The sequence below is a fragment of the Microcaecilia unicolor genome, chromosome 6 (assembly GCF_901765095.1).
Source record: "Microcaecilia unicolor chromosome 6, aMicUni1.1, whole genome shotgun sequence".
NCBI lineage: Eukaryota > Metazoa > Chordata > Amphibia > Gymnophiona > Siphonopidae > Microcaecilia > Microcaecilia unicolor.
The window spans coordinates 103572863-103588836 of NC_044036.1; the positions used below are offsets into that span (position 1 = coordinate 103572863).

The window sequence follows — 15974 nt, forward strand, 5'->3', positions numbered from 1 at the left end:
TAATGCTATTCTATAAATCACACCTAAAATTAGGTGTGGTTTATAGAATAGTGCATAGGGCCGGGGAACGTGCATGCACTTAGGCACGGCCATTTATGCCACTGAGAACCTGGTAGCAATACCTGTTCCTAAATGTAGGTGTGTTCCCCTGAATTTTATAACAATGTGCGTAAATTTAAGGAACGCCCCCTGACATACCCACACTCCTCCCATGGCCATGTCCCCTTTTCAATTATGTGCGTTGGAATTTATGCACGTGTAAATTCCAATTATTGCCAATTAGTGATGATAATTGGTTGTTATCAGCCAGTTACATAAGAACATAACATAAGAGTAGCCATACAGGGTCAGACCAATGGTCCATCTAGCCCAGTATCCTGTTTTCCAAACAGTGTCCAAGCCAGGTCACAAGTACCTGGCAGAAACCCAATTAGCGTCAACATTCCGTGCTACCAATCCTGGGAAAAGCAGTTGTTTCCCCATGTTTATCTCAATAGCACACTATGGCCTTTTCATCCAGGAATTTGTCCAAATCTTTTTTTAAACCCAGATACACTAACCGCTTGTTACTGCATCCTCCGGCAAAGAGTTCCAGAGCTTAACTCTTCGTTGAGCGAAAAAATATTTCCTTCTATTTGTTTTTAAAATATTTACATGTAACTTCCTCAAGTATCCCCTAGTCTTTGTACTTTTGGAACGAGTAAAAAAACGATTTACATCTACTTGTTCTACACCACTCAGGATTTTGTAGACCTCAATCATATCTCCCCCCATCTGTCTCTTTTCCAAGTTGAAGAGCCCTTACCTCTTTAGCCTTTCCTCATACGAGAGGAGTTCCACCCCCTTTATCATTTTGGTCGCTCTTCTTTGAACCTTTTCTAATTTTGATTTATCTTTTTTGAGGTACGGTGACCAGAACTGAATGCAATACTCAAGGTGCGGTCGCACCATGGAGCGATACAGAGGCATTATAGTGTTTTCGGTCTTATTTACCATCCCTTTCCTAATAATTTCTAGCATCTTGTTTGCTTTTTTGGCAGCCACCGCACACTGAGCAGAAGATTTCAGCGTATTATGTATAACGACTTCTAGATCTTTTTTCTTGAGTGCTGACCCTCCAGTCAGCACTACCAACCCAAGCTGAACTAGGAGTTGCAAATAGCCAGGAGGCTTAATTGGGGAAGGCTTGAGCTTTTATGAGAACATGAATCCAAAGATAGGAGAGTTCTGATCGGGTATCAGAAGGGAGGAAATTCCAGAGAGTGAGGGCCAAAGGAAAGAAAGGCTGAGTGATGTGTGGCTTCAAGTCTAGTCATGTACAGAGCATGGTTGGCTATTTGGAAGTACGGACAGGTCTATAGGCATAACGAGGGTGGCTAGGTAGAGGGGGGTGCCTAAGAGAAGTCAAGATGAAAATCTTATGGATTATATGGTACTTAAGGGAGAGCCAATGGTGCCATTTAAGAAATGGTGGCACACACTCAAAGCGATGAGCATGGATGAGTACAGGGATAGCCATATTCTGAACGGTTTGAAGTTTTAGAAAGCTAGCAAAGGGAGACCAGCATAGATCACATTGCAGTAGTCTAGCTTAGAGGCAACTAGGACATAAAGAAGAGTTGCACAACTGTTGTTTCCCAAATAGTGGTGAATAGAACAGATCAGGTGAAGGGAGGGAAAACAAGACCTAGTTACTGCAGAGATTTGGGTATAAAAAGTGCAGGGTTGAAGTGGACCCCTAAGTACTTTAAGGAGTTCACTAAATGGATGGGAGAAACCTATAATGGGGGGACGCTAGAGGGAAAGAACTGGTGACTGGTGACCCAAAGGACTACTGATTTCAAGGGATTCAGAATGAGACGATGAGTAGAAAGCCATCAGTCTTATCCAAACAGGCTTGAAGTGAAGAAACGTCAGGGCTAGCAGAATCCTGGAGTGAGACTAGCAGAATGTCAGCAATGAGTCTAAGATTCTTAGATCAACAAAGCAAGCAGACTAAGAAAATTATTAAAGAATAGTTAGGAGAAAACTGAGCATTGGGGGACACCACATGTTAAGAGAAGTGTAGTATAGGATGAACCTGGAAAGGAAATCTGCAAAGTCCTATTTGTGAGGAATGAAGTGAACCATACCTGCATTGTCCCACTAACCCCCAAAGAAGCTAGGCGAGAAATCAACAAAGAGTGACTGACAAGATCAAATGATGCCGAGAAGCCTAAGGAGATCAGCAAAACTGCCTTTCCTTGATCAAGAGAAGAGTAACAATCATTCAGGAGGTCTGTGGAATGCGATTTACGGAAGCCCGCTTAAAAAGGGTGTAACACATTAGTAGCTTACATGTTGTACAAGTTGCATAAATACAAACCTTTCTGTAAGTTTGGCTAGGAAAGGTAAGTTAGAAACAAGACAAAAACTAGCAGCAAGAGAGCTATCGAGGGACATTTTTTCTTCAGTATAGGGTGAATAACTGCAGTTTTCCAGCAGACAGGGACATACCCTGAGGAAAGACTGTTAATGACCATAGCCCTTGCATGTGGGCCCAGGTCATGTCTGGATTCCAGAAGCCACTTAGAGAGTACCAGCTCAGGTGAACGTATGGTCTTCCAATTTTCTCAAAGAAGGTAAGAGAGGGTAAAGAAAAGTGTGACCAAGTATCTGATAGTGTTATGCATGAACCTTCATGAGCAGAGGGGGATGCAGGGGGAATGGGTAAAAAAAGTGGCAGAGGGGAGGCTGGGAAAGGGGCCCGAAGGGAAACAATTGTGGAGACAAAGTCGGCAAAGTCCTGAGCCTGGGGTGAGGAAGGGGCTGGAGAAATAGTGTGGAGACCAGAAATGTGACAAAGGAGAAAAGTTGCCTCAGATGATTAGAGGCTTCATTGGTAATGTGAGTGTAGTAGGTGCAGTGGGACTTTTTAAAGGCAGAACAAAAATGAGAAAGCTGGGTGTGATAAGCCGTGAGATCTTCAGGAGCCGTGGACTTCTGCCAGCAAAGGCATTAATGATCAAATGAACTTGTTTCAAAGATGGAAAAACTGTAGAACCAGAGAACTTGAAATAAAATTGAAAGGAGGAAAAGAAAAAGTATTTCCTGGTGTTACTTTTAAAATGGAAAGGGTAGTAGGTGCTTGGAATGCCCTCTTGGAGATGGTAGGGGACAAAAACAGTGATGGATTGAAAAGGCATGGGACAAACACAGAGGATTTCTATAAAGCAAGAGGATGGAATTAAAATATAGATCATTTTCATTCAAAGCAAAACATAATTGACTTTCACACTTCAAGAAAGTATGGAGGGCAGTAGCTTGAATAGGGGCAGTAGCTTGAATGGAGCAGCAGTTACAACCCTAACCTTTTCTGGGCAGGCTAGATGGGCAATGCTGGTCTTTATCTGCTGCCATTTACTATGTTATTGTCTCTCCTACCATTTTTAATTTATTTTGTCTTTCAGCCAGCCCACCCATTGCGATTAGCCCTCATCTGGAGGAGGTTACAGACCACCTGCATCCTGAAACTAGCCTTTGGTGGGGGGGGGGGGGGGGGGGGGGGCAGTTATCAACAATATGGGCTAACTTTAAGATGTGTTGTTTTACTGTTGACCCCAGTTAATTTAGTAACTAGGTTTTGTTGCATAAAATAGAACCTGGACTAAAACAGTACATCTTATCGATAGCCCATGTTGATAACTATGCCCCTCAGTGTTACCATTGTGCCCCAGTCATCCTGAGTACCAGAAGCCACACCTGTGAATCAAATCCAGGTCTCCTGTGTGGCAGTACACAGTATTGGTCAGAGAACTATTGGGCCACCCCAGAATACTATTATCTCCCACAGATTAGGCATAAGATGATAGGACATGACAGGTCTATATATCCAGAGCTTTCTAGGAAATTCTTAGCTGTTGTGCTTTGGTTGCCAGGCAGCATTCCTTGGTTTTTCTGCAGTTGACATTGGATGCATTTCACATTTAAGTACAGTAGCTGTAGTTTTGACTTTCTCTAGAAATAGACTTTGATCTATTTTCTTGTACTTTTTTATTTGTTTTTTATACTGTTTATTTTCTTCTAGTAATGTTTTTCAGCAGTTCTATAATCAGCTTGGATTTTCCCCCACCTTTGCAAAGGCCTTCCATTCACACTTTTTTTTTCTCCATGTATTTACCTGCAGAAACCTTTCTTCTTTTGATTTTTCTATTGTTATTTCTGATAATGGAAGAAAAGGCAGCTAGCAGCTTCAAGATTTGTCTGGACTTTGGAGAGAAGATGTCTATTACCAACCATCACAAGACCTGCTTAAAGTGTCTAGATGAGCGCCATGTGTTATCTAGCTGTAGCATCTGCTCAAGTATGTTGCTGAGAGCTATTAAGATACACTAGATAAGACTAGGGCTTGGCTTGAAGAAAAGCAAAAGTCCAGTCAGCTCTACCAAAACAACATAAAAATATAAGGACCGTGGTGCTAAAAAGACCACTGGAGGCAAGGAATTGACAAAGATAGCATCAACTCCTTCCATGCTAAAACCTAAGCATAGGCTTGGAGGTGGAGCAAGCATTGAGCTCCAAGTACTTGAACATGGAGCTGAGGAGAAATGGCTCCAAAGGTCCCATAAAGGTTAAGGATATGAGCCCTGCTGTCCTTTAATACATTATTCAAGAGCGAGGTGGGAATCAACGCGAGCTTCAGCTTTCTTTTTCTTATCACCATCATTGTGGAATTCTCTCCCAAAATATATTAGGGTAGAAGAATCATTTATGCTCTTTCATAAAGCTTTAAAAACTTATTTCTTTCAAATAGCTTTTGATATCTAGTGCTGTTTATAAGGGGAAATTCAGTGTCATTTATTTGGAGAAAACCACTCGTGAAATGAAATATGGTTTATTTGAACAGGGAATATATTATGTTAAGGTAGCAGTATTATTTGAATGTGATATGTATGAGTGATATATGTAATTGCTTTGCATTCTGTGGTATGGAAGTTTTGTTAGAGGTGTCTATCATAAATGGATTTCTTTTATGTTAGAATATTGTTGTATTTTTTTTATTTGTATTTTATTATATGTCATTTATATTTTAAAGATGTAAACCGTTCTGATTTGTTATGTAAGAAGTAACTGTATAGTAGATAAATAAACGATAAACGATGCTGCCTTCTGGTCCCCAGAACAGCTATGCTTAGAGTAAAGCTGTACCTCCTATCCTAGGCACTCGACAGACCATTCTCTAGAGGCCGCTCATTGTGTTTTGGACACCATTTGTGATAACCCTGAGGTCACCCTTCTTGTCGAGCCGCATCTATTCTTCAACTCAACAATCTTCAAAGTGGGACTTCAAAGGCAAATAGTAGAGGCGGTTGCTTCATGCATGAATAGTGCTGGAGCAGCAACGGTGATTTCACCACCTTTATGGAAGCAGCAGTGATGACTTTAATCATTTTTGAGTCATGAGTTTGAATGGGATAGTTCTCCAGCCCTGTGTTCAGGTTCTATTGAACCCGATGCAAAATCGGGCAGCAAGGGATCACAATATAAGAGTTGCTACAGATAAGTGCATTGCTGTTTGCATTATGAAGGAAGTGTTTTGTTTTTAATATAGGTTTTCTGTAATATTGAGTGTATATGGACACAATTGAAAACTGCTGCATTATTGACCACACATGAATCTTTATTGAAATTATATTTGTTTATTTACTTTTATATCCAGCTTTAACCAAAGTGAGTTACAAGATTAATATATATAATAAAACCATAAAAACTTACAATGGACATAACGAAATTCAGAAAGTCTGAATAACAGTGACTAACACCACCATCATTCTAAAAGTGCTTTCACAAAATAATGAGCCTTTAAGTATTGTGGAACTTTTTTGAGAGCACTTGTGATTAAAATCTTGTACTATCCATTAATAGCAGCTGAATATGTGGCTGCCCTATAGGCTTTTAAGAGGCTGTCTTTCATATACATTTAAGTGTAGTGCATTTTCTATAGGACATTTATTTTTCATTTTCATGGCGTTTTTGTTTTGTTCTTCTGGGGTTTAGGTGGATTGATTTTTTAGCAATAGTATAGAAGTGAACATGAAGCAAAAACTTGGGCCCTTCAGCACAGCCAATGTCTGATGAACATTATACCCCTATTCCAAATGAGAGCTCAAGGTGAGTTATATATTCAGATACAGCTGCTGCCTTCCTGTCCAAGATGTCTTAGGTTGCAAGGAGCATCACTGGGAGAATGAATATTTGAACTCTGGCTTCCCTGATTTTTGTGCCTACTGCTTTAACCACTGGGCTGCTACTTCATCATCTGTTACTACAACTTGCCTGTTTCCTTATCAACCTGCGAAAGCTAAACCAGTTCAGATGTCTGGGGTTTGTCTCCTGACCAGCAGATGGAGGCAGAGAACACTGACAATTCAGTGTTTCATTATTAACCTGCGAAAGCTAAACCAGTCCAGATGTCTGGGGTTTGTCTCCTGACCAGCAGATGGAGGCAGAGAACACTGACAATTCAATAATATCATCACCAGTATGTGTGGTGCTTCCCTGAAACTTGCCAGTATTTCTCTTCCTCCAGCATATGGTGCAGGTGTTCGTGTGCAATAGGATTCTGATTTTGTTGTGCCTGACTCCCAGGGGCACAGTCTGTTGCCTGTAGCCCTGTGATTTTAAGTTCCTTGGCTGAGATGGCTCTCAGGAATCAGTCTATGGACCTTTCCTCTGACTGAGCAGGAGGACAGTTTCTCTGAAAGTCCTAATCCTAAGCCAGCGTGTCTTAGTGAGGTGGTGGATGGCAGAGCTCTTGTGGGGCTATGACCAGCAAGGATGACCAGGAGCCTCCAGCCTTGATGTGATGAGACGGTGGCTGGTAGGTTTCCTGTGGGACCTCTGCCAACTAGGGTTGATTACTGAGGTGGTTTGATGGTGTTCCTCAGTCCCCCTTCTCCCGCCTCCCTGTTCCTTCCCACCACAGCCTCAGTATGGCTTTTGAGTCTTGCCCCTTGCTTGAAGTATTTGGGTGCCATGGGTAATAAAGTGGAGTAACTTAAAAAAAAAATCCACCTCACTCTCCCTTCCTTGTCAGTGCCTGTGAAGTCGGGCTGTAGCTTTCTGTTTGAAGTTATTGGAAGTAAGCACCCATATATAGAGAGGCAAGGGCTCCTTTGATTCAGTGGCTATTATGGCATCTCCTTTGGACCTTTCTCCAGCAAGGAGCATTAGGTTCTGCCCTCTGGGAACAAACGGGAGTTTGTCTTCTACTGCAAAGCAACAAACAAACAAAAAAAGGGGACAGCATATTTAGCATTTCTGGAATCATAGCAGAATGGGATGTAGGATGGAGACTTGCCCTAGTTCAGTTCAGAGGGGGGCATTGCTGGCTCAGTCCTCCAAGGTGGTAGGATTTCGATATTTATTTCTATAACCTTATGTTTATCTATAGGCCTTCTAGGTGGCTGGGTGTGGTCCTGTGCAAGGTCCAGTATCCCTGGGAAGAGCCAGGCTGATCTTCTGAAAACTATCAGTATGCTAAGGTGGTCAGTCTAGTCCCTTCTTCCACAGGGCTTAGTGGCTTCTTAATGGATTAGTGGCTAGTGGTGCTTACCAAGGTGGGTAAGTGAAGCTAAGTGCCATGTTAGTGGTTTCTCCAATTAGAGTGTGATTCAGCATTCAAGGTCTTGATATGTGCTTTTTGGTGTTTAATCCAGCATCTTTTGAGTAGGGTCATGGTGTCCTCCTTGCATGTTTGAATGCAGAGGAAAAAAGTCTTAAGTAGCCCTCTAGGGGTTTTGACAGTCTCTGGATATATGGATGGCTTCTGAGTTTTGCACAAAGGAGCTATGCTGGTGATCCCAGGGCTTGAGGCCTCCAGTGATGTAGTAGGTGCCCCCAGGCAGAAGCCATTCCTCTAGGCCCTTTGAAGGCGGAGGAAGAAGTTCTTGAACATTCTTGTATGGGATTTGAAAATGACTGGAGAAATTGCGAGCTGGTGAGCTCCCAGAGTACTTTCTGATACCTTTTTTAGCTGGGGTTTGATGATGTGCTACTGGAGTACTGTAATTTTAACCTCAGGGTGGCCATGGCCAGGGGTTTTGTACTCTCTCTGTGGTGGAGGGAGGGCTAAGGTCTTGAAGCTGTGATCTGGTGTCCCTAGCCAATGGCCATAGTTAAATAAAAATCAGGCCTTTTAGAACTCCTGTTGTAGAGAGATTGAGCAATAATCTCTGTTTTGTTCCAGGTCCCTGTGTAGTGAATCATTGCCTAGGTTTGCCTGCTTTGGAGTCAGTGTTGCGAGGTTAGATTTACATTTACATTTATTGGATGTATACCCCACAAACGTCTGAGTTTGGCTCAGATTCTATGTGGCTTACAAGCTTTATCAGAATGCAAGAGCAGGTGAAGGAGCCAGGGTTGAAGACCTTGATGACCTGCCTGCAGTTAGAAGTCAGAGGAAAGAGGATTTTCATACTCTAAGGTGGGATCCTCCAGTTTATGCACAGGGTTATAGCTGGTGAGTCAGACACAATAGAGAGAAGTGATGATATAAGCTCTTGTAATGCTTCTTCCAGATTTCCTTGATGGAGCTGGTGAGAGGCAGAGCTGCTATGTTTGATCATCTTGGCTGGGACCCAGTACTTAGAGGAGAGTACTAGGTAGCCCCAGCATAGTTGTGCATTTGCTTATATTATTCTGCAAAAAAAAAAAAAAAGTTTCAATTTTTGGAGATTTCCCCTCACTTCGAACTCCTCACTTCCCAGCACTCCTCTTATCCAGTCTTTTTTTCAGATGATGCTGGTCAAACAGCCCACTTCCTTCCTCGGGAGGAGGTAGTTTGGTTGTGTGGCTTGGCTCAGGTTGGGCCCCTCTTGTATACTCATGGATCCACCTCATTGGTTGCTGGTACCTTTCTGCTTGGCCACAGAGCCCTGCACTCAGAGGTGGGCTCTAAATCTTGTAAAAGACTATTGATCTCCACCCTGGACAGCAAGTTAATTATAGCACTGCATACAGGAATCTTTATTTAACTGAAGCATTCATAAGGTAGTGTGTGTATCACCTATAAAATAATTGTATGTATAAACTTATAAAGGTTATTTAAACTGCAACTGGTGGCACATTTTTTATTCCAGTGAGGACGTATTCATTATTTAGTTTTTCTAAACAGAATTTAATTACATGTTATCACTGTGAATACAGAATAATCTGTAGGCCTGGAGCTATCATTATTAAAATTGTGTAGCAGATAGTTCTGTAGCAGATAGTTCCTGGGAAAGTATGTAATACTGTTGAAACTCCAGCTACTAAGTATGGTAGAAATGCAGTATTTGGAAAAAAATCTATCTTCATATGGCGTGTTAATATTTTTTTCCTTAGAAATTTGCTTACGCGTATTGCTTTGTCTGGCTGTCTCTGTACTCATTATCTGTCCAAGCAGTTCAACCTACAGCAACCAGATTTTCAAGACTGGTGTATCTGTATAAAAGCTACAAACTGAAATAAATTTTTTCCATAAAACCTTTGCATCCAACAGAGTTTTTCAATTCATTTAACATTCATGGACTTCCTCATTGTAAATCAACTTGTAAAATTGGAATTTCTGTGTACTGAGACCAAGAAAGGCTTATCCATGAAAGGTCTTAAAACTTCTGTCACTTTAGTTCTAAACCAGGACTAAACCCAAGGGTTGGGCTAACCCTAGAATGGTGGAGGGACTGGGGTGATTTAACCCCTAAAGGTCTCTCATACTTCCAAGATATGGAAAAGCAGGGAGGCCTTAAACTGAAGAATGGAGAGAGTACTTTATGGACCTGTCAAGATGTGTTTGTGCATGAGCTAGGGCCACTGAGGGGGCGGGGAGATTCGCCCGGGATCTCGCATATATTTGAGAACGTTTATTCCCGTGTTTTTTCTGTTAAGAGAGAACTGCAGAAGGAGTAGCTTCTCCGCTTCAAGAGCCCGGCCTTGGCTCCGCATCAACAAGATTTCCATGGCAGTAAGGCAGAAGGCTCAGGCAGGCTGCTGCCACCACATTGATCTCCTGCTCATTTCTGTTCCTGTCGAGTTAGCATGTTAACACGTTAAGTCTTCTGTTTGCTGCAGGTCCTTCTTCCTGTCTAGTCCTGTCTCCTGACATCACGTACTTCCTGTTTCCACCACAGGAGGGGACGCATCTGACACAGTAGGAAAGAAAGGATCTGTAATGGCAGAGGAGTTAAAGCATTAACACGCTAACTCTTATCCGGGTCCCAGCCAGCAGTACACATGAGCACAGGAGGAGAGAAGACAGATGAGACCATCTCTGACCAAGGGAGGTGTCAGTGGGAGCCAGGTTGAGTGCAGTGCACACAGAATTAGCTAGGTGCCAAGCCAGCTCCAAGTCCAAAGCTCCTCCTCACAGCAGACAGCATTCCCTCTTGGGCAACAACAGAGCAGAGGCAGGCACTTGCTAGTGCCATTGAGTTTGTCTCCCAGAACAAGACAAGACTACAAGTTACATTGCACACAGGCTAGTAAGTAGCAGATCTGTTGAATTAAAAGGCAACATAAGTATGTCAGTAGCCTGTCTCTAAGTGTATAATTATTACATTATATTCAGTTTTAAATATCATCAAAATGTTTACTTTTGACTGATGATGTGTGGGGCTGGTGTGCTTGGGGGGTGTGCCAGGAATGGTGGATATGGGGGATTTAGAGGGGGTAGGGATGGGGGGTGGCGGGATGCGAGGGTGTGTGGGGGCATCCTTTGTTTGCCCTGGGCCCGGCTTTGTCTCTCGGCAGTCCTGACATGAGCCACAGCACCCTTTCCCACTGGTATTCCCAAATAACAAGAAATTTTGTTAGAAGTGCTGGGGAGCAGTCTTGCAGCTGCCCGCGACCCCTGAGCTCCAATTAGCACCTGCACACGGTGATGGAGGAACCAACTTTAAACCTAGTTATATTTTAGAATCATAGGGGATAATGTTGATCTTGCAGAGGTCGGCAATTTTTTTTTTTTTTTTTTTTTAAATACTGGCCGTGGTGGATTTAAAAAATCCTGATATTCATTGCCAGTTCCAGGCTACTGGCTGCTGCTGAATAGCTGGACTTCATGGTCAGCACTGCAACTATACAGATGGCAGTAATATTCAGCTGCTTATCCTTCAACTGCGTACGCTTAGGACAGCATTTTTCTTGTCCTAAAATGCCGGCTCTGCCCATGGACTACCCCAGCACTATCCAGATAATACCACGGCATACAGAGGAAATATTCAGTGCTGCCGAATATTGGGCTCACCGGAACTTATGTGGTTGGGTCCTTTTGAATATCAGCCCCAAAGTAGTTTATTATAGATAAAAGCATTCCATATGAATTGCTGGGCATTTCTTTGTGTGTTTTGGGGGGGAGGGGTGGGAATAAACCAACCAGTATTAATGAGAATGCAATCAAAAATTAAAAAAAAAATAAAACTTAAAAAGGCAAACCTAGAAGTAGCAAAATAAAGGAAACTGGCTTTAGTTAATTTAGAGTCTTAATGTAACCGATCACTCCTGCATGAATTAGATGATTTTCTGTGGGGTTTTCTCATGGTCAGTAATCCCTAATGTAGCAACTAGACTAGAATGAAGTTCCTATAGTAACACTCAGCAGTGGAAACAGCTGACAGCATGCAAATCTTTGAGCTCTGCAAGCCCAGGCTTCCCCTTCTAATCCTCAACAAGTTTTAATGAGTAATTGCCACCATTTTCTTAAAACAGAAGCAGAGCGTCACTCTTTGTGGTCTAGAATTCTAATATGCATAAATGATACATAACATGACTTTGTCTTTAACATACATTCCCCCTTCCCTCTTTAGCTGCGACCATCATTCATGTTCATTAAGTTTTGATGATAATTAAAGGAATAGTGCTAATGTTTCAGAGGAGGAAAGCTAGAAAACTTGAACTACTTTCTTGCTTACCACTCTGTAGGTATTCATATTTTCATTTGTAATTTCTAATCAGTAAATGATTTTGGGGCTCATTTTCAAAGCACTTAGACTTACAAAGTTCCATAGGTTACCATGTAACTTTCTAAGTGTTTTGAAAATACACCTCTGTAATCTGTGGAACTTTGTAAGTCTCTGAAAATACGCCTCTTGGTGTTCTTCACCATACTTTCTGCCAGTGGTACATACTGTATAAACCTGCATGCCATATGACTTTGTTTTATCTCTGCTTCAATACGTTAGGCCCGGTACAGGAAGGAGCAGACACTGCTCAGACAGCTACCCTGCATTCCATTGGTAGAGAACCTACTGAAGGATGGTACAGATGGCTGTGCGTTAGCTGCCCTCATCCACTTCTACTGCCCAGATATTGTCAAAATGGAGGGTGAGTGGCTCATGTTTCTACCTGTGGTGGTGTGCAGTAAATGAATATATGGAGGGTGAAGACTGCATCCTGTAGGACACAGTTTGTTTTTCTCTGTTTTCTGTTCTCAAAGTATCTATTCCTCTTTGCCATGAAATGGTTCAGGAAATGGAAACTCTGGAAAACCAAAAAAGAAAACAAAACATAAATGGTTTTTAAAAATTGATTTTGCAAGTTATGTATATACCTATCCACAAGAGCATAAACCAAACAATGAAGCAGGTGCTAATCTACTAGCAATAGAAACCGTGGTAGCACAAAAAAAAAAAAGTCCAAAGACAAAAATCCAAGGTTTATTGATAACCACTGCAAAAAGATTTGTCAGCACCTGTGGACTGGAGATGAGAAGTCATCATTGCTAAAACTTGTAGCCATAAATCAATATATATCAAATCAAACATCAATAAACCTTGGCTTTTTGTCTTTGGACTTTTTTGGTGCTATTTATCATTTTTGCTTCAGAAGAATGTATTCAATCACCTCTGAAAATTAGCAACTCCAGCTTTCATCAATGAGCATAAGCTGGCATAATGGGATCTAGTTTGAGTAGCTGTGGTGCCTCATCTTGTCAATGAGAAAAGAAGACTGTCCCCAAAGTACAACACAAGAGCAAAGAAAAACAGTTGGTGAAGACCAATGTAATTCCAACCAGGGGAAACAGTTTATTAATAATACTAAAAATATGTAAGTTACAAAGGCTAAGTCTAAAATATCAAGAAGACTTCCCTGGTTGGAATTACATTGGTCTCCCCCAATTGTTTTTTTCTTTGGCCTCACCTTGTTACCTCGTAATTTCAACATCTGAGTTTATAAAAGTGATGAAGATCATCCCCATAACTAAAGGACCTAATTGAAGTGGTATTAACAGTTGCTGGAATCAGTTGTAGCTTCCTTCCCTCAGGTAAGTGGTGAGTTAAGCACAAAATTCACTGATAGCATGGTTTTCCAGATCACCAGTTTCCAAAGGAGTGCCACAGAAGAGATAATGTTTCACGGCCTAAACTAGGGATTCAGATGTGCAGGAAATGACACCCAAACTATGTGTGAGACAATTCAGCACAAAGCCTGGCAGAACGCTTTACTGTATAACTGGGCGCATGCAGTTATGCATGACTTGGTGCATAAGTTGTGCCTTATTTAGCATGTATGTACACAAGTGCACTAAACGCTGTTAAGGAAGTATGTAAGTATTGTAGTGTGAGTGCGAGGGGTCCGGCCATGTGAGTGGAGCATGGGCAGGACATGGGTGCGTCTTTCTATTTACGCATGCACCTTTTAGAATACGATCAGCTGCACGTACTGCATGGCGCAGTTAGGCAAGCCAGCTTACAATAGCTAAATGGGTATGCCTCAATGTAGGCACCTCGATGCTGACTTATTCTATAAGGGAATTTTGACGCCAAGAAGGTTTTATAGAATTGGCGGTCAGCGTGCTGCATTGAAGTGAGGAACTCGAGGCACCGAGTTATGGAAAAGTTTTGCATGTCTTTTTTAAAAAAAACTTTACCTGGGGAGGATAATGTTGAAAGGCATTTATAATTTCACTTCCTCTACTCTTCCTGTCTAAAAATACGCGGGGTAGATATTCAACCAGCAGCGGTCAGCATTTTGTTGACTACCAATGCTTTATGCCTGGATATTCAAAACCATGTCTGGGCTCTGGCACTGAATATCCATTCATCAGCAGGTGGCTAAAACTTAGCTTCCCAAGTGCAGTACTCGGCTCTTAACCAGCTAAGAACGGCAAAAAGATAGGACTGTGTTTTATGTGGGTATCTTATAAGTACATAAGTAATGCCACACTGGGAAAAGACCAAGGGTCCATTGAGCCCAGCATCTTATCCATGACAGCGGCCAATCCAGGCCAAGGGCACCTGGCAAGCTTCCCAAACGTACACACATTCTATACATGTTATTCCTGGAATTGTGGATTTTTCCCAATTCCATTTAGTAGCGGTTTATGGACTTGTCCTTTAGGAAGCCGTCTAACCCCTTTTTAAACTCTGCCAAGCTAACCGCCTTCACCACATTCTCTGGCAACGAATTCCAGAGTTTAATTACACGTTGTGTGAATAAAACTTTTCTCCAATTTGTTTTAAATTTACTACACTGTAGTTTCATCGCATGCCCCCTAGTCCTAGTATTTTTGGAAATATTTTATATACCTTTATCATGTCTTCCCTCAGCCGTCTCTTCTCCAAGCTGAAAAGCCCTAGCCTCCTTAGTCTTTCTTCATAGGGAAGTCGTCCCATCCCCGTTATCATTTTAGTCGCCCTTCGCTGCACCTATTCCAATTCTACTATATCTTTCTTGAAATGCAGCCGGTTAAGTGCTGACTTCAACCCCCCCCCCCCCCAAAATGCCCACAAACTTGCCAGTTACTGCTTGGGCAGTAACCGGATATTTTCAACGGCACTGTCAGGTTAAGTGCTGCTGAATATGCCCAGTTAGCTCCAGACAAGCAATTTAAGCATCCAGGAGCTATTTCTGGCCATTTAAATTGCTTTAAATATAGACCCTTTGGATTCCACTGTATACAAACTTTAAGCTGAGTTAAACAGAAGCATTCCTGGACCTCTGTTTAGGTTAGAGTGATTTTCTCTTGTTCATGCCCTGTTATACCACTGCTCGGTCACCTGCAGAAGTACAGTGGTGGAAATAAGTATTTGATCCCTTGCTGATTTTGTAAGTTTGCCCACTGACAAAGACATGAGCAGCCCATAATTGAAGGGTAGGTTATTGGTAACAGTGAGAGATAGCACATCACAAATTAAATCCGGAAAATCACATTGTGGAAAGTATATGAATTTATTTGCATTCTGCAGAGGGAAATAAGTATTTAATCCCTCTGGCAAACAAGACCTAATACTTGGTGGCAAAACCCTTGTTGGCAAGCACAGCGGTCAGACGTCTTCTGTAGTTGATGATGAGGTTTGCACACATGTCAGGAGGAATTTTGGTCCACTCCTCTTTGCAGATCATCTCTAAATCATTAAGAGTTCTGGGCTGTCGCTTGGCAACTCGCAGCTTCAGCTCCCTCCATAAGTTTTCAATGGGATTAAGGTCTGGTGACTGGCTAGGCCACTCCATGACCCTAATGTGCTTCTTCCTGAGCCACTCCTTTGTTGCCTTGGCTGTATGTTTTGGGTCATTGTCGTGCTGGAAGACCCAGCCACGACCCATTTTTAAGGCCCTGGCGGAGGGAAGGAGGTTGTCACTCAGAATTGTATGGTACATGGCCCCATCCATTCTCCCATTGATGCGGTGAAGTAGTCCTGTGCCCTTAGCAGAGAAACACCACCAAAACATAACATTTCCACCTCCATGCTTGACAGTGGGGACGGTGTTCTTTGGGTCATAGGCAGCATTTCTCTTCCTCCAAACACGGCGAGTTGAGTTCATGCCAAAGAGCTCAATTTTTGTCTCATCTGACCACAGCACCTTCTCCCAATCACTCTCGGCATCATCCAGGTGTTCACTGGCAAACTTCAGACGGGCCGTCACATGTGCCTTCCGGAGCAGGGGGACCTTGCGGGCACTGCAGGATTGCAATCCGTTATGTCGTAATGTGTTACCAATGGTTTTCGTGGTGACAG

At 42.3% G+C, this 15974-nt stretch overlaps 1 protein-coding gene across 3 annotated transcripts in view; it reads left to right on the forward strand.

The window, feature by feature from the left end:
* Positions 1–15974, forward strand: part of CAMSAP2 (calmodulin regulated spectrin associated protein family member 2) — a 260298-nt gene that overhangs the window by 145942 nt on the left and 98382 nt on the right. For all 3 annotated transcript variants that reach the window (XM_030205237.1, XM_030205239.1, XM_030205238.1), the window contains exon 5: positions 12198–12339. In XM_030205237.1, the coding sequence (XP_030061097.1) occupies positions 12198–12339 (142 nt within the window). The remainder of the gene's footprint in view (positions 1–12197; positions 12340–15974) is intronic.